This window comes from Pseudophryne corroboree, chromosome 1, assembly GCF_028390025.1.
Source record: "Pseudophryne corroboree isolate aPseCor3 chromosome 1, aPseCor3.hap2, whole genome shotgun sequence".
NCBI classification, from domain to species: Eukaryota; Metazoa; Chordata; class Amphibia; order Anura; family Myobatrachidae; genus Pseudophryne; species Pseudophryne corroboree.
Genome location: NC_086444.1, coordinates 896579224 through 896603192, shown reverse-complemented (window position 1 = coordinate 896603192; position 23969 = coordinate 896579224). Strand labels below are relative to the sequence as shown.

General features: G+C 43.4%; 1 protein-coding gene across 4 annotated transcripts in view; it reads left to right on the top strand.

Moving 5' to 3' along the window:
• The window catches only part of PRSS12 (serine protease 12), a 363418-nt gene that overhangs the window by 151548 nt on the left and 187901 nt on the right, over positions 1 to 23969 (top strand). For all 4 annotated transcript variants that reach the window (XM_063920221.1, XM_063920220.1, XM_063920222.1 and 1 more), the window contains one exon: positions 22298 to 22476. In XM_063920221.1, the coding sequence (XP_063776291.1) occupies positions 22298 to 22476 (179 nt within the window). The remainder of the gene's footprint in view (positions 1 to 22297; positions 22477 to 23969) is intronic.

The window sequence follows — 23969 nt, the reverse complement described above, 5'->3', positions numbered from 1 at the left end:
ACCAAGAAATGAACAAAATCACAACACACACAATTATAATCAAGGATCATATAGTAAGGATTTTGAGCCACACCCATGATAAGTAGTCAAGAAAGGTGATCGTTAGGACTGGAGGTAAGCCTGAGGTAACGGTTAATAAATTGGGAGGTCATTCACTGAAGACACAGGAATGACCAGGTGAAACGTTGTAAATGTATTTGTGAAGAAAAATGTTTTTCTCTCTCTCTCTCTACCCCCATCTTTGACGATTATTGGTAAGAATTCACACATTGCATATCCACTTGGTCCTTGCAGAAGTCTACCAAACCCCAGCATGACCTCCGCCACAATGTATTTCTGGCCAGATACAGACAGTGGAGTAATGCAGGTGCTGGTGGGGAGGGACTGCTCAAGGAGACCATTAGACACGTAGATATGACAGCCTGATAATCTGACAATGTTTTCCTAATGCTGAACAATGTTTAAAAAAAAAAAAAAAAAAATGCTTTGATTCTCTTTTCCTATTGATGGTTAATGTCGAGTTATGTAATATATATATGCATATGAATTGTTCTCTATCTCTTTTGTTTTTTTTTTGTTTTCTCTCTCTTCTCACTCATGTTTTCATGGTTTAAAGATGGTATGTCACCCCTCAGTTGGACCAATGGTAATGCCAGATTTTTGCTCCTTACAGAAAAGATCGCTGATTAGGAAGGAATATTGCATCACCAGAATGTTCATTTGGAAGACTGAAGAGACAGCACCTTTTTGAGATGACAGCAGAACAAGAAGAACAACAAGACGAGAGAACTTATTATCGTAACAAGTTCTCTCCCCCTCAAACTGATTTTCTTATACCCCCATTACAAATTTCTTCTTTTCTCCTCCTGTAAGATGGACTTGCCCCAGGAGACTGTGATATGGATTTTCCTGTCGACCCTGATGTTGACCAGAGCAGTCTGTTCCGGCGAGAGTACCATGGAGGTCGATAGAGGTTCTGGAATGAGTTCTGATGATAAAGATGGAGGCGTAGTTTTCCAAGATCAACCTAACCAACAAGCAAAGGCGAGTATCAGAAAACGATCCGATAGCATTGACCATAGAAGAAATTGTGACGGATTGTTAGCTGAAGAAAATTGTATCTGTAGGCTCTGTAACAATGTCATTGAAGATGGGTGCATTAAGAAATGCCAATCCAGTTTTAATATCCATATGGACCGGCATCCATTGAGTGATTATCACTCCTTAGTGGGTAATGTATTAAACAAAACAGATTGTTGGGTATGCTCTCAAGTACCTCAGGGTCATAGCAAATCAGGGCTAGTACCATTTCCTTTAACGATAGGGGAGGTACTTGAGTTAAATGGTGGGAGACCGGTGGACCGGAGGTTTAATATCTCCAGCCCTCCTAGTTTGAAGCTCCACCAATACCACGTGGATAGGTCCCTATTATGTTTTAACATCTCCAATCCCAGAAAGCCGGGAAATTGGGAAGTATCATGGAGTAACCACACCATGACCTTTTCACATAGAGCAGATAGAATGCCTACAGATACAGAGCTTGTACGCCACATAGCCAGTAGAGGAAAATCTTTCCGGTATAGATACACCCTAGGAAATAGGATTACTAGAGTTGGAGAAGTATCACCAGGATACTGTGCACATATCGTACAACCTGATACGTGCATTAAGCAGATGGAAGAATTAGGGCTAGGAGATTTCACCTGGAAGGTGTGTAATATGGTAATGTCTTTCTCCGTCCCATATGTTCTCCCCGATGATGCATATTTCATATGCGGGAGAAAGGCGTACAAGTGGCTTGCCCCAAACTCTGAAGGATTGTGTTATATTGGAAGAGTATTGCCTGAAGTAATGACTGTAACACATGATAAAATGAAAGACATACACCGTGGTGCCCAAGCTCCTTATACTCACACTCATTACGAGCACCTCGTTAAAAGACAACTGTCAGAAAGGTTAGAGCATCCGGCCTCTGATCTGATCCATGAATCCACCGGGATTCAGGTTCTGGTGGCGTTAGATTTCACTCGCACCGCTCGAGGAGTAATGAATTATAGATACATTTCCGCACTCGCCAATTTGTTAGATAATATCACTGAAATGTATGATGACACGTTTAGATATACTGGAAGAGAACTTCAAGCTTATAAAACAGAACTGGTACAGCATAGAATGGTTCTTAATTACCTCACAGCAGTGACAGGCGGATATTGTGTTACATTGGCAACACAGTACGGCGTGAAGTGTTGCACGTATATCACAAATAGCACCGAGGATCCGGTAGAGGTCATAGACCAAAAGATGGACGATATTCTCCAATTAAAGTGGGAATTTCGCCGAAAACACAATCTCACTCTTGCTGCTGTAGGTAATGAGCTGACTGGATGGGTGTCATGGTTGAACCCGCGAAATTGGTTCTCTGGTTTAGGAGACTGGGCTCAAGGAGTCATAATGGATGTTGGGAAGTTTCTACTATGTATCTTAGGTGTCGTTATATCGATTGGATTGATATTTAGATGCGGGCAGGCTTTAATGAGGTGCAAACAAAGTACCAGAGTGATGAGTTTGAGGAGTGAGGAAACTGTAATTAACCTGGATTTGATTTATGACCCAATGATAGAAACAATAATGTGATGAAAATGCGATTTCTACGGTCCGTTTCTTTCACCTGTTTTTCTGGTTTTTCTCCAAGATAAAAAGACCCACTTGGACGAGGAAGTTGACGAGACGCTATACAGACAACGGATAGACCAAAGAAGAAGTTTTGACCACTTGAGATATGGACACTTGATGAACTTTGCCATGGATCCCCAGTTTCCCTAGAATTCTTAAAATTACGCTAGCCCAACATTTTTTGTAAATCTAATGGCATTGACAAAGCTTATTGCTCACGCTTAATGAGCAAAACAGCGCAAAGAAGACGACTTTCAACTGATACCGAACAAAACTTCAACCGACAGATGTACATTAACCTGACATAGAATACCACCGCATTTACCGTAATTATGTCTTTTCTTCATTTCTACAACCCTCAGGTAATGACACACATAGTATAGGGAATACAGGCACAGATATCAGCAATCACATATTCCCCCATTCATGTATCATCAACTAAAATGTGCTCCCCATTTTGTTCAAAATCCGAAAAGAGCTCGGTAAAGTTTGACAGCCCATCCACAGACCTGTACCACGGGATAAGAAGGAATTCAAATGTATACTTCGCAATACCTCGAAGCTTGATTTACAACACGTACGGCACGATGATACATGACCCCCCAAACATGGACTCATACACACATGCTTCTGCTATCTCACTAGGTCATACCCTCTTCCCACCTACTCCTCTCTCCTCCCTTACCCAACCATGGAAATGAATTAACCCCTGACATATATTTTTCTCCTTTTGAAATGTTTTCAGGAAGTGGCAGTTATTATTGACTGCCAAAGGGTGGACTGTCAAAGTCAGAAAAATATCTCTATGCACACTACCATATTTGCACCTCACACAGGTCCGTGCTGCGCATGCGTACGCTCTCCCGTACGTGCGCATACTCACAGTCGCGGGCACCCGCAGGCGCATGGTATGCGTATTTACGGTAGAGTTTATGCGATCATAGCGTGCGACTCAATCATTACATATTTTCACTAATAATGTATTTTGTAGATCATGGTCCCTTTGATAGATTCTGAAAGTTTGGTTAATATAGAATGTTTATGAACAGAGGAATCCCTCTTTGTTTGATACGAAGGGTCAGATAGGAGTAATACAGTGGTGTTTAGTATCCATCGGAAGAATATTTAATTAGAAATATTCCGGTGTTGGTTTGAAGCAGATCAATCGCTCGTGCGAATAGTTATGGACATAAGAAGTTTATGAACATTTACTTTATTTGCACTTTATTACCCATGCGGCGGGAAACCCAGTTTCCCTCCCACCTGAGCAGTTGGAAATAGTCACAGCCCACCTGTATGAATCAACCTATGACCTTTTGTTATAATGCGAAGCCGAATTCCTGTGTCCAATGAACAATGAGATTGTAGGGACCATTGAATTGTATTGTGTGTGGGGCATAAATAGCAGGCCGACCATATCCAACTTCTCTCTCTTCAACGGTTCTCATTGCTGATAATCGGGAGCTGGATATCGAGGCGCATGCGATCGTTCCCCTTGTGCGTAAGTTCTCTCCGTAATCATATTGTCTTACTGTGAGCCATTTCTCTCTCTCCCTCTCTTCTCTTTCTCTCGTATTTTTCCTTGATTAGACTTGAATTGTATTGTATTGTATTTCCTGTGTAGTTATCTGGTTAGTTGGTTTATGTTATATTGTAGTGTATCATTTGTACTGTGATTCCTTTTGCAAGTATAATAGTCATAATACACATAATAGGTTTCGGACCCTAAGCCCAGGTATCTGTGTATTCTTTATAGTGTTAAGTACTCCCTGAGCATCGGTGACACTCAAGCAGCTTTGTAGTTAATCAGGTTACACAAGGTTGCACTTACACTTTGTCTCTACATTAAGGTTTGCTGTGTATTTCATTGCTAAAGGTATAGATATAAAAGTTTAACGTTGTGAGCGTCTGCATCGCTGGTGATCTCCTCGTGGTCCCTAGCGCTACTACGCTATAGCGAATCATTACGATAAGTCAACAGCCAATAGTCTGCCTGCCTGCGATCACTTGGCCGTGAGTGAACGTGACGCCTGAGCGTCTCGGTCACGGCTAAGCGATCGATACGCAACTTGCGTACCCTTACGGTACTTCTTACGTAGATAGCGTACAGTGTTCTTAGACCTCAAAGGGTTATATACACGATAAATATTTAGCTTTATCAAGATACACATGATTTTTGAACATATTCCAGGTGTTGAAACAATGGCCCTCATTCCGAGTCGTTCGCTCGGTAATTTTCTTCGCATCGCAGCATTTTTCTGCTTAGTACGCATGCGCAATGTTCGCACTGCGACTGCGCCAAGTAATTTTGCTATGAAGATAGTTTTTTTACTCACGGCTTTTTCTTCGCTCCGGCGATCGTAATGTGATTGACAGGAAATGGGTGTTACTGGGCGGAAACACGGCGTTTTATGGGCGTGTGGATAAAAACGCTACAGTTTCCGGAAAAAACGCGGGAGTGGCTGGAGAAACAGAGGAGTGTCTGGGCGAACGCTGGGTGTGTTTGTGACGTCAAACCAGGAACGACAAGCAGTGAACTGATCGCAGATGCCGAGTAAGTCTGAAGCTACTCAGAAACTGCTACGAGGTGTGTAATCGCAATATTGCGAATACATCGTTCGCAATTTTACTATGCTAAGATTCACTCCCAGTAGGCGTAGGCTTAGCGTGTGCAAAGCTGCTAAAAACGGCTTGCGAGCGAACAACTCGGAATGACCCCCTATGATGGATGACATTATTGTCTGGGGATCTACAAAGGAAGAACATGATTCTAGATTGAGACAAGTAATGGAACTTGTCAAGAAAGTGTATCTAAAGCTAAACAAGGACAAATGTGAATTTGGCGTGAATACACTTACCTTTATGAGCGACGTGGTCTCGGATCAAGGTGTAAAACCAGACCCAAGGAAAATATCAGCCATAGTGAACATGGAACATCCTAACAACAAAGACGACGTCAGAAGATTCCTAGGAATGATTACTTACTTAGGAAAGTTTATTTCTCAACTCTCTGAACGAACAGCCTCTCTTAGATGGTTGTTGGACAAAGATAACGAGTGGATGTGGTCACATGAACAAGAAGAAAGTTGGCAAATCTTGAAACAGATCATTACAGAGCAACCAGTGCTAAAATTCTTTGATACTGCGAAAAGAATAAGAATTTCAGCAGATGCTTCGCAATTTGGCCTAGGCTCAGTGCTGTTACACGAACATGAGGATACATGGCAACCAGTAATTTATGCATCAAGAGCACTGACAAGTGCTGAAACAGGGTATGCTCAGATAGAAAAAGAACTTCTAGCGATCACATATGCATGTGAGCAATTCCATCAGTTTGTGTATGGTCAAACATTTACAGTGGAAACTGACCACAAGCCATTGGTAGCTATCATGACTAAATAATTACATGACTGTCCCATGAGAATTCAACGAATGCTTATCAGACTACAGAAATATGATGTACACTTGCTGTACTGTCCCGGCAAATACATGTACATTGCTGATACACTTTCTCATGCTGTTGACAAAAGTGAAGGTTCCAAAAGTCTGATGGATGAAGAGATAGAAGCATATGTTAATTTGATCGTAGCATCTCTAGCAGTGTCTCTTGCAAGACAAGAACAGATTAGGAAAGAAACTGAGACAGATGACACAATGAAAGTGTTGAAAGATATCATTCTGAAAGGTTGGCCAGCAGAAAAACATGCATGCTCGCTGTTTATTCATGATTGTTGGATGTACCGCAGTGACCTTACAGTTGTCGATGGTATTATTTACAAAGGCAATAGGTTTGTAATACCTGCACGACTAAGAAACACTATGCTGTGCAAGATACATTAAGGCCACTTAGGAGAAGAAAAATGTAAGCGGAGAGTGCGTGAAGTTATGTATTGGCCAAGAATGAACCAAGACATAGCACAGACTACAGCTACATGTGAATTATGTTTTACGTATAGATTGAAACAAGTCGAGCCACTGAGTCCTCACGCAGTGCCAGAGAGAACGTACCAGAAAGTTGGCACAGATTTGTTTGATTGTAATGGGAAAACGTACATTGTCATGACTATTTATTACTCTAACTACCCTGAGGTGAAGACACTACATTCAATTACTAGTATAGCCGTAATCAATTGCATGAAGTCAATCTTTGCAAGGCATGGTGTTCCTGTGGAAGTGTTCACTGACAATGGTCCTCAGTTTTCCAGTGCTGAATTTAGACAATTTGCTGATGAGTGGGAATTTGTCCATACTACGTCAAGTCCCCACTATCCACGCTCAAATGGGTTGGTAGAAAGTTCGGTAAAAACTGTAAACTGTGTACTACAACCTATATTTGGCTCCATCCAGCCCCTCACTTAGACATCATTCACCTCTGTTCTCTGAGCAAATAATAACTGACTTCTTGCATTAATCAACTAATATACAGCATATTCAGGCTCTGAATCACTGAAGGGTCACTGCTCACTTCAATTTGCAAGAGCCATTCCACAGGACACATGTTATCACTACCCCCACAAGAAATCACACTGAGATCTTTCACACCTACACAACAGGAATTGGATTCTAACACCTCTTCACAAGGCTGCTTTTGACTAAATCAGCAACAGAAAAAGCAGTTATTTTATTTACAGTATCACTTGTTTCAAATATACACATTGTATTAAGGAGCAGCAATAGGTTACAGCAACAATGATTATAGCAATTACAATCTAAGATGGTGCTGCAGATGTCTGCCTCGGAGCTACACAGCTCAGCCAAAATACCTGTTTCCCCTTGTTTTCCCCTGCCCTTGTCTACCCCACCGGTGACCAAATACAGCAGGGAAGCCCTCCTAAGTTGGAGCGCTCCCGAGGTGCTTTCCACACGTTTGGGCCCGTCGGCGGGCAGATCAGTGGCCCTTGCAGCCCTCGCTGCCCTTGCTGCCCTGTGTGGCAAGGATGCAGACATTGTGGACACTGAAGTGGATGACCGAGCGGCCGCGCTCCCCGCAGCCTGGGTGGCGACTGGCGGGTGGATCGCCGGCCCCGGAAAGGGAATGATGGAGGCCCTCATGTCGGCCCTAGTAGAAGGACCTGGGCTTAGAGGAGAGGATGTCGCGCAGGCGCCCTATTGAGGTGGTAGCGGCGAGGGCACCGGTCTGCACTTCCCGCGATCCTGCTTTCGAATGTGCGCTCACTGGCAAACAAGTTCGACGAATTGTCCCTCCTTCTGGGCAGCGCAGGGTCAGGCATTACAGAGTCATCCGTCCTCTGCTCTACGGAGACGTGGCTGAACGACCATATTGCGGACAACCCGATGTCTCTGCCGGGCTTCAGTCTCTTCAGGGCCGATCGCTCCAAGGTTCTCTCAGGAAAAACGAAGGGTGGTGGCATCTGCTTCTACATCAACCATGGATGGTGCACCAATGTCGCGATCATAGGCAAATCATGTAGCCCTCACCTGGAGATGCTGCAACCCCTTCTATTCCCCCTGGGAATTTGCCTCAATTGTCCTTGTGGGAGTGTACACCCCCTCCCTCGCCTGCGCAAACGAAGCCCTGCACCACCTGGTCGTATGCATATCCGACATAGAACAAAAACACCCAGACTCTCTGCTTATAGTACTGGGCGACTTCAACAGAACTAACATGAGCAAGGAGCTACGTAAGTACAAACAACAAGTCACGTGTCCCACTAGAGAAGGGCGCACCTTTGATCACTGCTACACTACCCTAAAGTCTGCCTTCCGGTCTATCCCGTGTGCTGCACTCGGCCTATCTGACCACTGCCTCGTCCACCTACTCCCTACCTATACACAGAAGCTGAGAGCGGTTAAGCCTGTCGTCAAGACTGTTAAGAAATGGACCAATGAGGCCAAGATGAAGCTCCAGGCCTGCTTTGACTGCACGGAATGGGGGGTCTTCGAAGCCTCGGCAACTGACCTGAATGACCTGACAGACACTGTCACATCCTACATCAGCTACTGTGAGGACATGTGTGTACCTACCAAGACTTACTGCATTTACAACAACAACAAGCCCTGGTTCAATGCCCAGCTCAGGCAACTTCGTCGAGCCAAAGAGGAGGCCTATAGCAGCGGTGACAGAGCACTATACAACCGTACTAAGAACTCTCTGCCTAAAGGAATCAGGCTAGCAAAAAAGCAGTTCTCGGACAAGCTGACAAACGATCTCTCCACCAATGACCCCGTATTTGTATGGAAAGGAATGCAATCCATAACCAACTATAGGAAAACATCAAAGTCCACCACCATGCACCAAGACCTAGCAGATGAACTGAACCACTTTTATTGCAGGTTCGCAAAAGAAGTCCCCTGCAACCCAAACAATCACCTCTACGATGCCCCGAACACCGACGGCCAACCCCAGGCACTGCAAGTCGCCCAAGAAGAGGTGGAGGCATTGTTCAAAAGGGCCAAACCCAGGAAAGCTCCGGGTCCTGACGGAGTGTCACCATCTGCCCTAAGAGCATGTGTGGGTCAGCTCGCCCCCATATTCACCAAGATCTTCAACAAATCGCTGGAGCTACAGAAAGTCCCTTCTTGCCTCAAAAGGTCTACTATCGTCCCGGTCCCCAAGAAACCCTCTATCACGAACCTGAACGACTACAGGCTGATAGCACTGACATCTGTGGTCATGAAAACGTTTGAGCGTCTTGTTTTGAATCACCTGAAAACTGTGACTGGCCCCCAACTGGACCCCCTGCAGTTCGCTTATCGATCGAATCGGTGTGTTGAGGATGCAGTCAACCTGGGCCTGCACTACATTCTACAGCACCTAGACATTCCTGGTACCTACGTGAGGGTCCTGTTTGTCGATTTCAGCTCGGCCTGCAATACAATCATTCCCAGCATCCTCCACCCCAAATTACTTCGCCTAGGGGTCCCAGAAGCTACCTGTTCCTGGATAGTAGACTTCCTGACAGATAGGGCACAGGTGGTGAAAGTGGGGGAATTCACCTCTCAAGTGCGGTCCATTAGTACAGGGGCCCCTCAAGGCTGTGTCCTCTCACCTCTGCTCTTCTCCCTGTACACAAATGACTGTACCTCAGAGGCGCAATCAGTAAAGATCATCAAATTCGCCAATGATACCACCGTCATCGGCCTCATCAAGGACGGGAACGAATCGGCCTATAGACGGGAAGTAGACCGGCTGGCCCAGTGGTGCATCCACAACAACCTTGAGCTCAACCCCCTCAAAACTGTCGAGATGATAGTGGACTTCAGGAAGAAGTCATCTCGTGCACCTCTGCTAACGATTGCTGACAGTGTGGTATCGCTAGTGGACTCCTTCAAGTTTCTAGGGACCACAATCTCCCGGGACCTTAAATGGGGGTCCAACGCTGACGCCACTGTTGGGAAAGCACAGCAGAGGTTGTTCTTCTTCAGGTAATTAAGGAAGTTCAACATCCCACAGAAGCTTCTGCTCCTCTTCTACTCTGCGATTGTGGAGTCGGTACTGTGCTCCTCGATACTCGTATGGTACAGCTCCGCCAGTGCGAGGGACAGATGCAGGCTCCAAAAGATGGTCAGAACCGCAGAGAAGATCATCGGGGCAGACCTTCCCTCAGTCCAGGACCTGTACCTGTCCAGAGCTAAAAAGCAGGCAATGAAGATAGTAAAAGACCAGCCACACCCTGGCCACAGCATGTTTAACTTGCTTCCTTCAGGCAGGCGTTACAGGGCTGGGCCAAGTCCACCAGAAGCCTCAAAAGTTTCTTTCCCCAAGCGGTCCGCCTGCTGAACTCCTGAACATTGACTGACTAGACGTACATGTAACTAACTTGTGTCCCTACGGTATACCTATCTGTGTGACTTTACTTCCCACCCCCCCACCCCACCTGCTTATCTGTTACCTACTTGGCTGTTGTATAGCAAACCAAAGACAAATTCCTAGTATACGCATGTATACCTGGCCAATAAAGCTGATTCTGATTAAAGAGTCTCATGAAAAAAGCTCAAGAAGGTAAAGAAGATTTCTACAAAAGTCTTTTAATCTACCGCAATACACGTTTACAGAATAGACTTTCTCCTGCACAAATGCTGATGGGAAGGAGGATTAGAGCAAATCTCCCGATACATGATGAACTGCTTAATACACATAACTCAGCGTTGGTCAGACTGAGTAAGCAACGTCAACAGGCGAAACATAAACTGTTCCATGACAGGCGAACAAAAAGCTTACCTGATCTAAAATCGGGTGACCAAGTCCATCTCAGAGATCACGAGAAAGGTATTTGGGTGCAGAAAGGTATTGTGCAAGCACAAGTAGCACCAAGATCTTATACTATATGTACAGAGCGTGGAATGGAAGTAAGAAGAAATCGGGTGGATTTAAGATCTCAACCTAACCATAATGAAGACAACATGACTGAAGAATACCCTTCATCTGACATGTATAATGATCCTCATAATGGTGAACAAACCACGATTCTAGAAAGGTCCAACATGGTAGATGAAACTCAGACTGTGTATGAAAGACCCAAAAGGGAAATACGCAGACCTGAGAGACTCATTGAAATGTGTTAGATGATGTTCTTAATATGACGTTGTTAATTGTTGCATTGAAGCATACAGGGCTTATCTTTAAAGAAAAGAGGATGTGATGTTAGTGTATTAGAATGCTTAATATTTGTAGACACTCCCTTACTAATATGTGTAAGCCTGAATCTTCAGTGATGGTCCCTGGGACCAGGGGGATGCTGGGAAGTGGGTGGTCCAGTGTGCAGTGTTTCTGGAGTTGGTGATGGAATAAAACAGCACAGCAGTGAACTCACATGTCTCTGTATCCGTATGACTGGATTTACAAACATATGAACAAAACAGTTACATAGGAGAAGCTCCTTACATGACTCTCAGACGCTATCATGTCAGTGGGTCTAGATGAATAGATTCAAAAATACTAAGAAAATTGCCCCCCCCCCCCCATCTGCGCTAGCAGAGGCCAATGACGTCATCACGTCCCGGCTGAGAGACGCGCTCTCTCCTCCTGCCCGGCCCCGGTCACCTAGGGAACAGATAAACAAATATAACATAGTGCATAACCTCACATAAAAATTACATAAAGTGGATTCCATTGTGATGCCAACACTGTACTTAATACCTGAGATAGTCAAGTCAACAATACTAATCATTTTCTCATATAGCAAATTCTACCTCCTATTTATTATAACATCTCTCGTGCACTGACAGTAATGTTGACCTTATTATTATACCATTTCAAAACAATATGAAACATTGCTAAAATGAACCTGCATCTTCCTATTGGCATCCAACAGTTAAAATGGCCTCACCCCAATATCTTCCCTATTTGTATAAAGGAAACCGTTCCTAATATTCCATCAAGTTAAAGAGACAACACACTGTTCTATAGGAAACAATTCAGCGGCATCTGCTCATTTAACCCCCCTGGGGTCTGTATGTTAAGGAAATGGATCCACCTCGCCTCCCATTGTAGCAACATTTTCTCTCTATTGCCCCCTCTTATCATTTCGGGTTGCTGATCTATAATTTTATATTTCAGGCTTGATAAATTATGCTTGTATTTGGCAAAATGGCGTGCTACTGGTTGTGCCTGGCTCTCACCCCCCAAGGCCGCTCTAATGGCCGACCTATGCATGGCCATTCTTTCACGAAATTGTCTCACTGTCTGCCTCTTGTTCGCTATATAGATTATCTTTTTTTGATTTGGTTGGGCACACAAGACGAATTTGAGGTTACACTATCCAGGATCAACCAGATGGATGCTAACATCAAATTTACAGCATGCAGTAGTGTTCAAGAAGTCAATTATTTGGATGTTATTTTTTCAGTTAGTGAGGGTCGGATTCATACTACTCTATTTAAGAAGCTAACTGATCGAAATACACTGCTGCATGCTGCAAGTTTCCATCCACCTTCCATTAAATACAGTCTCCCATATTCCCAATTTCTCAGGGTCCATAGGATCTCGGATAATATAGTTAATACAGAGACTGAGATCCAAGAAATGGCCCTGAGTTTTAAATCTAGGGGATATGATTGGACAGAACTCATGCAGACCAAGGCTAAGGTCCTTGAGATGGATAGAGGAAATCTATTAAAGGGAGTTGGGAAGGAAACAACCCCAATGCGGAACAAAATTAAATTTGTACAGAGGTGGTCTACAGTCAGTAAAGAGGTGAAATAACACGTAAAGGACAGCTGGCCAGTTATTACTACAGATAAGGAGTAGGGCACTTTGAGGGATAAATCATTACTACAGAGTTACACGAGGAATAAAAACCTGAAGGACCTGTTGGTACATAATGATATCTCTAATTTTAAGGCTGCCCCCATCAAAACTTTCCTTAGCAAGAAACCTGGGTGTTACCGATGCATTGGCTGCACTACATGCAGCTATATGGAGGTGGGACCAGGTTTCTCACACCCGCATACAGGCAAGTTCATTAAAATTGATAAGATCTTAACGTGCACGAATACCTTTGTGATATATTTCATCCGCTGCCCCTGCGGATTGTTTTACGTGGGGAAGACAGTGAGACAATTTCGTGAAAGAATGGCCATGCATAGGTCGGCCATTAGAGCGGCCTTGGGGGGTGAGAGCCAGGCACAACCAGTAGCACGCCATTTTGCCAAATACAAGCATAATTTATCAAGCTTGAAATATAAAATTATAGATCAGCAACCCGAAATGATAAGAGGGGGCAATAGAGAGAAAATGTTGCTACAACGGGAGGCGAGGTGGATCCATTTCCTTAACATACAGACCCCAGGGGGGTTAAATGAGCAGATGCCGTTGAATTGTTTCCTATAGAACAGTGTGTTGTCTCTTTAACTTGGTGGAATATTAGGAACGGTTTCCTTTATACAAATAGGGAAGATATTGGGGTGAGGCCATTTTAACTGTTGGATGCCAATAGGAAGATGCAGGTTCATTTTAGCAATGTTTCATATTGTTTTGAAATGGTATAATAATAAGGTCAACATTACTGTCAGTGCACGAGAGATGTTATAATAAATAGGAGGTAGAATTTGCTATATGAGAAAATGATTAGTATTGTTGACTTGACTATCTCAGGTATTAAGTACAGTGTTGGCACCACAATGGAATCCACTTTATGTCATTTTTATGTGAGGTTATGCACTATGTTATATTTGTTTATCTGTTCCCTAGGTGACCGGGGTCGGGCAGGAGGAGAGAGCGCGTTTCTCAGCCGGGACGTGATGACGTCATTGGCCTCTGCTAGCGCACAGGGCTGCAGGGAGTACTGGAGGAAGTGGGCAGTGACCGGCGCAATGCGGAAGGCGGGACTAGGTCACACGGCTGAGTTGTGGTGACGTCATTCATCCCCGCCAGCGTACCGGACCAGGGAGGAGTCAGCATCAGATGTGGGGTAAGGTATAAATGTTAGTTTAATGTTCATATGTGTTTGGACTGACGAAAGCTAGAATATAGCTGAAACTTTACCAGAGCTTAGTCTCTCTCGTTATTTCTTTGGTTGCTAAAGTTCCTCGTGAGTGCCACCCATTTCACACGGAATATAAATATATATATATATATATATATATATATACTAAACACACATTTATAGAACACTGAACGGAAATGGACTTGGACAAAAATAGTCAAGTACAGTACTTGTTTGTTTTTTCTTTCCCATGTGACTTCTAGAGAGAGAGAACTGAGCACATGTAGCAGACATGTTTGTTTGAGAAGCTGTTACTAAAAAGCTGGTTTGTCACAGTTACATTGAACCTGTTACTCAGTGTTATATAAAGAAGTTATACCTTTACAAGACTCATCCTGTCTGATTTTAAGGTAACTCCTGTGATGATCTTTTATGTATGAGAACTCTGCTGCACGCCTATGGTACAATCCATCGCCAAATGCCAACAGTCTAGAGTGCCTTGAGATCTTGAGCAACCGATCCTGGATCTTTCATTCGGCAATTCATTTAAAGGTGGAGAAGACTGAATGTTGTGTCCTGCACAACTTTCTGCACAAGACAGCCACCCAGCAAGGGACAGTAAGCACAGCTGTGGTGGAGGACCCAGGCCATCTGGAAGATGCTGCTCAGTTCCCCTCAGTGGCAGTACCACCAGTGGCCGAGACCGGGACTGCTCTGTCCGAAAAGGTTAGAGAGGAATATATTGCCTACTTCAATGGGGACGGTGCCATGGCTGGAGGAGTACATACAATAAAATGAAGGGGAAGAGTAGAGGACTGTGGAACAATTCTTAAGATTTGTAATTTTCACCATATGAGATTGCTGGGACTCTACTTACTGATGAGGCTTCAGTGATTTACCCAGATCCTCTTCATCTGCACGGCTACGATCAGGTCTGAATTAGCCCCTATGAACAATACAGTAGTTGCTCGTAGAACCAAATGTTGGTTTGATAGATGTCCTCAGTCCCGGCTCTGCCCTCTTGGACTCTTCAATCTTTTTATATTCCTTCAGGAAGACAGGCCAGAGATTTTGGATTTTTTTCCTAACCCACAAGACCGATGCCTAGTCATGATAAGGCTTGCTGTAGGTGGCGAGCTCCTAGTAGGTATGGTTTCTTATAATTTTGTTTGCATACTCCCGTGACTTCACAAGCCATAGACACTATTCACCGCCGCTCTGCTCAGAGCAGCGAGTGACTGGGGGATCTCCCAACTGCCCCCCCCCCCCCACCGCGGGAGGTGTGTACGTGTGTCATTTATTTTAAATGTACATGATTGCCTATGTATAGGAATGTGCAAACAAATTTCAGTGACACAAAGGACTATTAAAAAAAAGAAGAATGACCTGAAAATTAGTAGTGTCTTTTGTGTGAATGAAATCCATATATCATACTTTAATGGCATATAATGCACTTATATGTACCTGACTAGTTTGGGGAGCAGTATCTGAAAAATCACCTTTGCACTACATCAACATACAAAATAACACATGAGAAGCCACTAGCGCAGGGGTGGGCAATTATTTCAGCTGGGGGGCCACTTGACACTCCAGCGAATACTCGATGGCCGCACAGAAAATATCGTGACCACGCATTGCGTCGCATGGTACCTAAAACGTGCATACAATCCTTCGATTTATCTCACAAATGCGGTGGAAATCGAAGGAATGTACCTGATATCTCACAAGTGTATGAGCTAGATAACAGTTATCATCTTCCCTCCAGTCTATCCCCTCCCTGGACAAAATAATCAGCTCCCCCCATCTCTGGACAAAATAATCAGCCCCCGTTCTCCCACTCCCTGGACCAAATAATCAGCTCCCCACCTCCCCAGACACAGTTACCAGCTTCCCCCCTCCCCAGACAAAGTTACCAGCCTGCACACTGATGGGAGGTAGCGGGCCGGGCAGGTTCAGTTCGCGGGCCGCATCCGGCCCGCGGGCCGCACTTTGCCCACCCCTGCACTAGAGGGTAATATGCATTTGGGGTACAGAATCTGCATATTTTCACAACAAAAGAAAGGTAGACAGTAGCAGTATAGTTAACACGGTGTGTCAGTACTGCATAATAAAACATTGGTGGTCAGTGTGTGTACAAACAAAAGTTGATCAGAGTCTGCAGGGGCAAAAAACATCCTCTCTAGGCAGGGGCTGGCTGGCAGCTTTTAGCCTGGGGGGCAAGTCCAGAGCACTGGCCCATAAGTAATGGTGCCATCTTAAATGGAGGTTTTTTTTATTTAAAAAATATTTATTAATAAAAAAAAAAATTAGGCCTGGTGTAAATTATCCCGAAGATACTTTATTATAAATTTGTGGTCATTCTGAGTTGTTCGCTCGTTGACGATTTTCACTATGCTGCGATTTGCTGCTGCATGCGCATGGTACGTAGAGCGCATGCGCTAAGTTATTTAACACAAAACTTAGTAGATTTGCTGATGTTCGTGCAACGCTTTTCAGTCGCACTGCTGATCGGTGAGTGCTTGACAGGAAAGGGGCGTTTCTGGGTGGTAACTGAGCGTTTTCCGGGAGTGTGCTAAAAAACGCAGGCGTGTCAGGGAAAAACGCGGGAGTGTCTGGAGAAACGGGGGAGTGGCTGGCCGAACGCAGGGCGTGTTTGTGACGTCAAACCAGGAACTAAACGGACTGAGGTGATCGCAATCTGTGAGTAGGTCTGGAGCTTCTCAGAAACTGCAAAGAATTATTAAGTAGCTAATTAGTTCTGCTAATCATTTGTTCGCTATTCTGCTAAGATAAGATACATTCCCAGAGGGTGGCGGCCTAGCGTTTTCAATGCTGCTAAAAGCAGCTAGCGAGCGAATAACTCGGAATGACCCCCATTGTCAGGGAGTCTCCCTGACATTCAGGGAGAGTTAGTAAGTATGGTAATAGTTAGAGTTATGAGAGAAAGTACAGTATGCAGAATGCATGAAACGAATTCAGCACGTACTATACACCAATCTAGTCCTTTACTCTTTTCAGTTTATACAATAATAATATAGTCTGACTTACATATACTCTTATAGAAGACACCTCAAATAATTTCTGTTGATTCCTATAGAGCATACTAGGTATTTCGCTTCATTTTATTCACTGATGAGTAAATGATTGCTTTTCTCACATACACTAGCTGCTTTTACCACAGTCACTGTTACAAACACCTAGTGATGTGCTAAGTGGTAAGTGTCCTAGTTCACACGCTGCAGCCTTTTGTAACATTTTGGCACAAATCTTTACAGCATAGTATGCATTGTATAGACAGAAGATATTTGTGCATAATTAACACTAATGTTTGGTCATTTAGTTGCAGCATATTTTTTCAGATGTCTGTGATGTTAAAGAAAGAAAAATAAACAATATATTCTGCTTAGTTTATTTTCTCTTTTTATTTATATATTCATTCATTCATTCATTCATTCATTCATTCATTCATTCATTCATTCATTCATTGAACAATTAAAGGTAGATGCAATGTTCAATGTTTTTGCTGCCTGTTTATCTATCTTATTGGCCCCATAAATCACTTGGAAGCAGAAGTTTCCTTGTGTCACGATTTTAGTATCCCTGTAATTTACAGTACCAAAGGTTGATGCTATAGCTCCCATGTTCAGCTATGTAACACAGGGAAACGGTACACATTCATAATGAGGACTGTGGTCTGGGGCATTTACCAAACTCCAAAAAGTTGGCATTAAAAAGACATGAGAGACATTATCCCCAGAGAGGGATCCTGGTGTCCCCCTCCCTGGCAGAAAGAATGGTTGGTTAGACGTTTCTGGACACGGCCTGTTTGAAGTGAATTAATAAAGATTTACACAAACAGATAAGTTACAGTATATCAAGTCTGAATAAGATATGTGCAATATTATATAATTTACATTACATAGTAACATAGTAACTAAGGTTGAAAAAAGACAATTGTCCATCGAGTTCAACCTATTTGTGGTCTCCTATGCAGTCTTATTATAGGACTAGTTATTTTTATGTTAGGACTAGTTAAATTAACTATAATGCGTGCCTACGCACCATAACCCTGAATATCTTTATCCAATAGGAATTTATCTAACCCATTCTTAAAGGTGTTGACTGAGTCCGCAGTTACTACTCTCTCAGGCAGGGAATTCCAAACACGTATTGTCCTTACTGTGAAAAAACTTTTTCGCCTCAATGTGCGGAAACTCCTCTCCTCTAACCTAAGCGAGTGACCACATGTCTTCTGTGCTGATCTTATAGAAAACAGGTCCCTCCCGAGCCCTGTGTATTGACCCCTTATATATTTGTAGATGTTGATCATGTCTCCTCTTAGTCTCCTCTTTTCCAGTGTAAACTTGCCTAGCCTTGCAAGCCTTTCCTCGTATTCCAGCGTCTCCATGCCCTTGATTAGTTTGGTTGCCCGCCTCTGAACCTTTTCTAGCTGTTGGATATCCTTTTGGTAATATGGTGCCCAAAATTGCACACAGTATTCAAGATGTGGCCTCACTAGTGATTTATATAATGGGAGTATAATACTCTCGTCCCTTGCATCAATTCCCCGTTTTATGCATGCTAATATCTTATTAGCCTTCTTTGCTGCACTGCCTGAATGATACAAGCCACTATTAGGGCTCCTTAGTGTTTATTTTAGGAGTTATTTGGGGTAAACTATGTATATAGACCACGCGCTAATGGCTGTGTTAAAAAAATCTCCTGTTTATCTATCAGCTTTTGGGTAGTGGAAACTCAGCCCCTATAGCATAAAGCCACCAGAATTTTTTTGGGGGTAAACCTTTGGCTCGTGTGGATTACAACAAACCAGAGCTGCCACCATTATGTCTTTAACATTTTCATCCTACTTGGGCTGAAGACTATGCCCCCAAATTCAAACACATTGAGACTGCATGCTTCCCTCCTACACAGGCACACTTGAAATGCAGACTGCCCTTCCAAGGGGCAATTGCTGTGTGACTGACAACTGCCCATACTTGCCACCTAGGGCTGATTAGTATGGACTCTATGGATGTATGTGCTACATACATAGCTTGGAAGGAATAAGCTAAAGCAGCATCCAGTGAGTGTACAGAGAGTTCTGCCAATCAAAGTTCTCTGTCTGAGGAGCTACAGTTCTGATTTGCACAAAGCACAAGGATGGAGACAAAGTTATCTGTAGGGGCGGGGGCAGTGGGTGTCTGGGTTCTCAGACAAACCCTCTGTGTGTGCCACTAGTAAATGATTGCTTTGCAAAGCACAAGTTTGTGGAAGCAAATCATATCCTATTCTAAAGAGACCTTAAGGTGCTCAGGAAACCATAAAATGCTGCACAGCTATTAATGCTTAGATATGTATAAGCCCATGGTTATGCAGATAGTGTATAAATAGAGAAAATTAAATACCATTGTGATTATTTTGAGACATGGCCAATTGGCCATACAACAAAAAATATTTCAGAATTTATGGTAAAGACCTGAAGAAGGACATCACAAAAAAAACAACACAGAACTTAGATAAAGAATCTACAGGCCCCTTGCATTGTCCATTGATTTCTTTCCTTATTGTACTCATGAGCACTGAGTGGTGTTCATGGGATTATACAACTATTTGATGTTCGTGTCATCACATTCCAACATCAACATTGCTGATTATTTTATGAAGTACCCATATAAATTATACTGTACATAAAAGATTTAGGGGCAGATGTATTAACCTGGAGAAGGCATAAGGAAGTGATAAACCAGTGATTAATGCAAGGTGATAAAAGCACCAGCCGCCACCACTAGCATATCTTGCCACGGCGGCGGCGCCCTCCGGATAGTGGTGGCGCCCCCGGGTGCCCATACCAAGATCCACTACTGGCCCCTTAGTATTTTCAGAGTATACCATTAGTCTTTTTACTAATTCTAACATCAAATGGCAAAATATGTTTTTGTTTTTTAATTGAAATTTCAAGAATTTATTTTATCCTATAAACACTTTGTGGTTCTTGATTTTCACCAATAATTCACCTTTCTAAAATATTAAATATCAGGATTCTTTGGCCTTCATTCCGAGTTGTTCGCTCGCTAGCTGCTTTTAGCACCATTGCAAACGCTAGGCCGCCGCCCTCTGGGAGTGTATCTTAGCTTAGCAGAATAGCGAACGAAAGATTAGCAGAACTGCTACTAAATAATTCCCTGCAGTTTCTGAGTAGCTCCAGACCTACTCCTAGACTGCGATCACCTCAGTCTGTTTAGTTCCTGGTTTGACGTCACAAACACGCCCTGCGTTCGGCCAGCCACTCCCCTGTTTCTCCAGCCACTCCTGCGTTTTTACCTGGCACGCCTGCATTTTTTTTTAGCGCACTCCCTGAAAACGGCCAGTTTCCGCCCAGAAACACCCACTTCTTGTCAATCACACCAAGATCACTCGAGTGTTGAAAAAATGTCGCTCGAGCTTGTGTAAATCTACAAAGTTTTGTGTGAAAGTACTTAGTGCATGCGCTCTGCGTACCATGCGCATGCGCATTTTTGCAGTTTTTTCTCTTGATTGCTGCACTGCGAAAATCGTCAGCGAGCGAACAACTCGGAATGACCCCCTATGTGTAGAAAAAGGCTGCTCTCGAAATTAAAATGCTTTTTTATAAATTGTTCATTGTCTTGATTTAAACACTTACTATGTGCAGGAAAATATTGTAGCCCAACAAAGCATACTATTTTGAAAACTAGACAGACTACATCATCAAAGGGATCACTTTTTATGTGAAACAAGATGGGGGAAATATGGACTTTAAATCCCCCCTCCCCCCTCCCATCTGTGGAAAATTTACTAATTCACCAGGCAATGAGCTATATGAGGGGACATAGTTTAAAAGAGGAGACTCCCTTCTATCAAACAAAGGTGTCTCCATCACTGTAGTTGTCCCCCTGCCTACTCAGCCTAGCTGCCAGTTGGAGGGCATCCATCTTTTGGGTTGCAGTGGCAGTGTGCGCCTGCATTGTCTGGACCATGCACCCCAAACGGTGCATCGATGCCACATTTTGTGCGTCATCGGCTCTTAAACTGCGATCGTGTGCGATTGTAGTTTAAGACCTCATGCATTCGAGCACCATCATGCACTCATGCGCAGAAGTGCGGAAATTGTCAAATAGCGATTTCCACACTTCTGCCAGATTTACTGAATTAACCCCTCAGAGCGATGAATGGAGACCTTGTGATTTGCTATTTTCAGTTGTTTGTCACAGATTGATAATAATAATGATAGTGAAGAAATGATCGGTATGGTAATCAGGTAACTGACACTATCATTTATGCACAGCACTAGCCAGCTTCTGACTGCAGTATAACGGAAAGTAGTTCAGTCCATCTGTTGCTGTTTTATTTATGATGTGTGACTGGTGTATCTATGCAGAAACAGGTGGGTCAATTTGCATAAAGTACAAGATGTCAAGTAGATAAATGCATTGGGGACTGTTACAGAAGTGGAGCAAAAAGGGAAGTTTTTGAAAATTCCATATTCATAGCTGAAGTTTTCTTTACTTTAAATAATATGCCCATGATGTATTTAAAATGGTTTGCTGTGCAGTTCACAAAGTCCAAGTATACGGTATATTAGAATTCTATTCTCTGTATTGTACAACACAGTTATATTTGATAATGTGTTGTTTGCTACATGAAGAAGTTGGGCAATATTTACTTAAGTAAGAATTATTCAGTTCTCTATATAATGTGCTTTAAATATTTCAATTTGTGAGCAAATCTGGGTACTTAGATTAAATAACTTGTATACGAAAGGGGATAATAGACAATTTCTGACATGAACACATCCTTCCCTTAAGTACAAGCATGCAATTATTATAGTAAAGTTTCAAGATTGAAATGTATAACGTGTATGAATTAGAGTATCTGCCTGATCAAAATGGCTCTCTTTTAGACCTTTCCCCCAATATACCATCACCATCCATCACCATGTCTACATTTGTACTCCTGTTTACTTTCACTTATAATCCTAAGAAAATAATTACAAAATAGCAAATGTAATATTCACAGTTAAAATAAGACACATCACAGCTCTTATTAGGTAACCAAATGTTTCTATATCTTGTGAAAATGTAAATATATGTATTAAAAATTCCTTCCTAACCAAGCAGTATAATCAAATATGATTCAGCGTGCATGATTTGAAACAATTTATTTGTTGCATGTCAACTGACATTTCTGTAGAACACTCATGATATTCATTTTGCTGACAGGGGAGTTGCGAAGGCATGGAATCAAGCTCATTTTGGAGAAGGTATAGGTCCAATTCTTCTGGATGAAGTACAGTGCACAGGAAATGAGCTTTCTATAGAGGAGTGTCAGCGGAGCTCATGGGGTGAACACAACTGTGGGCACAAGGAAGATGCAGGAGTTTCCTGCACACCACTGGCAGGTATCCCATCTGGTGTGAAATGCAAGTAAATCTTGTGTGTGCTGTATAAATCCAATTCCTATAATTCCATTCGCCTGCAAACTCCAATTAATGTGGATTTGCACTGCTTATTTACCCAAGTACAACTCTAGTACACTTCCTAGTCCTTAGAACTGCCCCTAGAATATCGATCTGCACTTACTGTAGGTTTAGATGTTCAAAAATCAAACAGAAAATATGCATTGTGGAAACGCCACTTCAAAGTGATTCAGTATGATTTACCGGTGGCCGGCCGTCAATATAATAACAGCAACATCCCGGCTGCCAGTATGCCGGCAGCGGAGCGAGCACAAACAGTCCCCTTGCAGGCTCGGTGGCTCGCCATAGGTTCTATTTCCACTCTATGGGTGTTGTGTACACCCACAAGTGGGAATAGTCCTGTTGCGCCAAAGATCACCATTTGTGATACAGGTATCGGGTCATAGTACACAAGCCTTTGGCGTGCACATGAACAGGGGGCGTGACCACATGTCACATGTCCATTTAACTTCACGCTAGGGGCATGCACATCACGCATAGCAGTTGGCAGTGTTTTCTCCCTACCTTTCCTCCAACCCACAGGTGGGACATTACCCCCCAAAATTATTGTCCCACCAAATTGTGATGGTTGGGGGGGTATGCATAAACAGTCACACACACATACACATTCATATAAACAGCCACACCTATATACACATACATATATACTGTCACACACAGTCACACACTTATACACATACATACATACTGCAATACACACATAGCCACACACACGTACAGTCACACATTTATACGGGTGGTATTCATGTGACCGGCGGTCTGCTGACCAACAGTCACATGACCTCCTCCACCATCCCGCCGGCTCAGTATCCCGATGGTCGGCATGCCGACCAACAGGGACTATTTCCACTCTTGGGTGTCCACGACACCCATAGAGCAGGTCGCCACGAGCCCGCAGCGCCCCTCCCCGCCCCTCCTGTCGGTGTGCTGCCGGGATCCCGGCGTCGGTAAGCTGACCGGCGGTCAGGAGACCGGCGGTCAGCCATACTACACCCATTTATACACCTGTATACATACTAAACCCCCCCCCCCCCCCCCCTGCTTGTACTCTTCAATAACTCAGTCTACAACTTGTGGTGCACTTTACAATGCAGCTGTAACCAAATCTGGGGGGCTCCCCTGAGAGATGGGAGCCTGGGAAAACATGCCTAGTGTGTCCTCCCCTTAATCCAGCTCTGCTGTAACATGTAGTGCAACCGACACACTCTTAACTGCTCATCCCTTTACTTGAGATCGACTCTGGAAATAGCAACAGAACTGCATATATAAACATTGGAAACACCAGAGACTAAGGAGGGAATGCAAATGTCAGCGAAATCCCGTTTCTGTGATAAAAACGGGGCTTTAATCTCAAAAGCCGCTATTCAATCATCCGCGAAAAATTACCGTTCACAATTCTCCATAGGTTTAAGGCA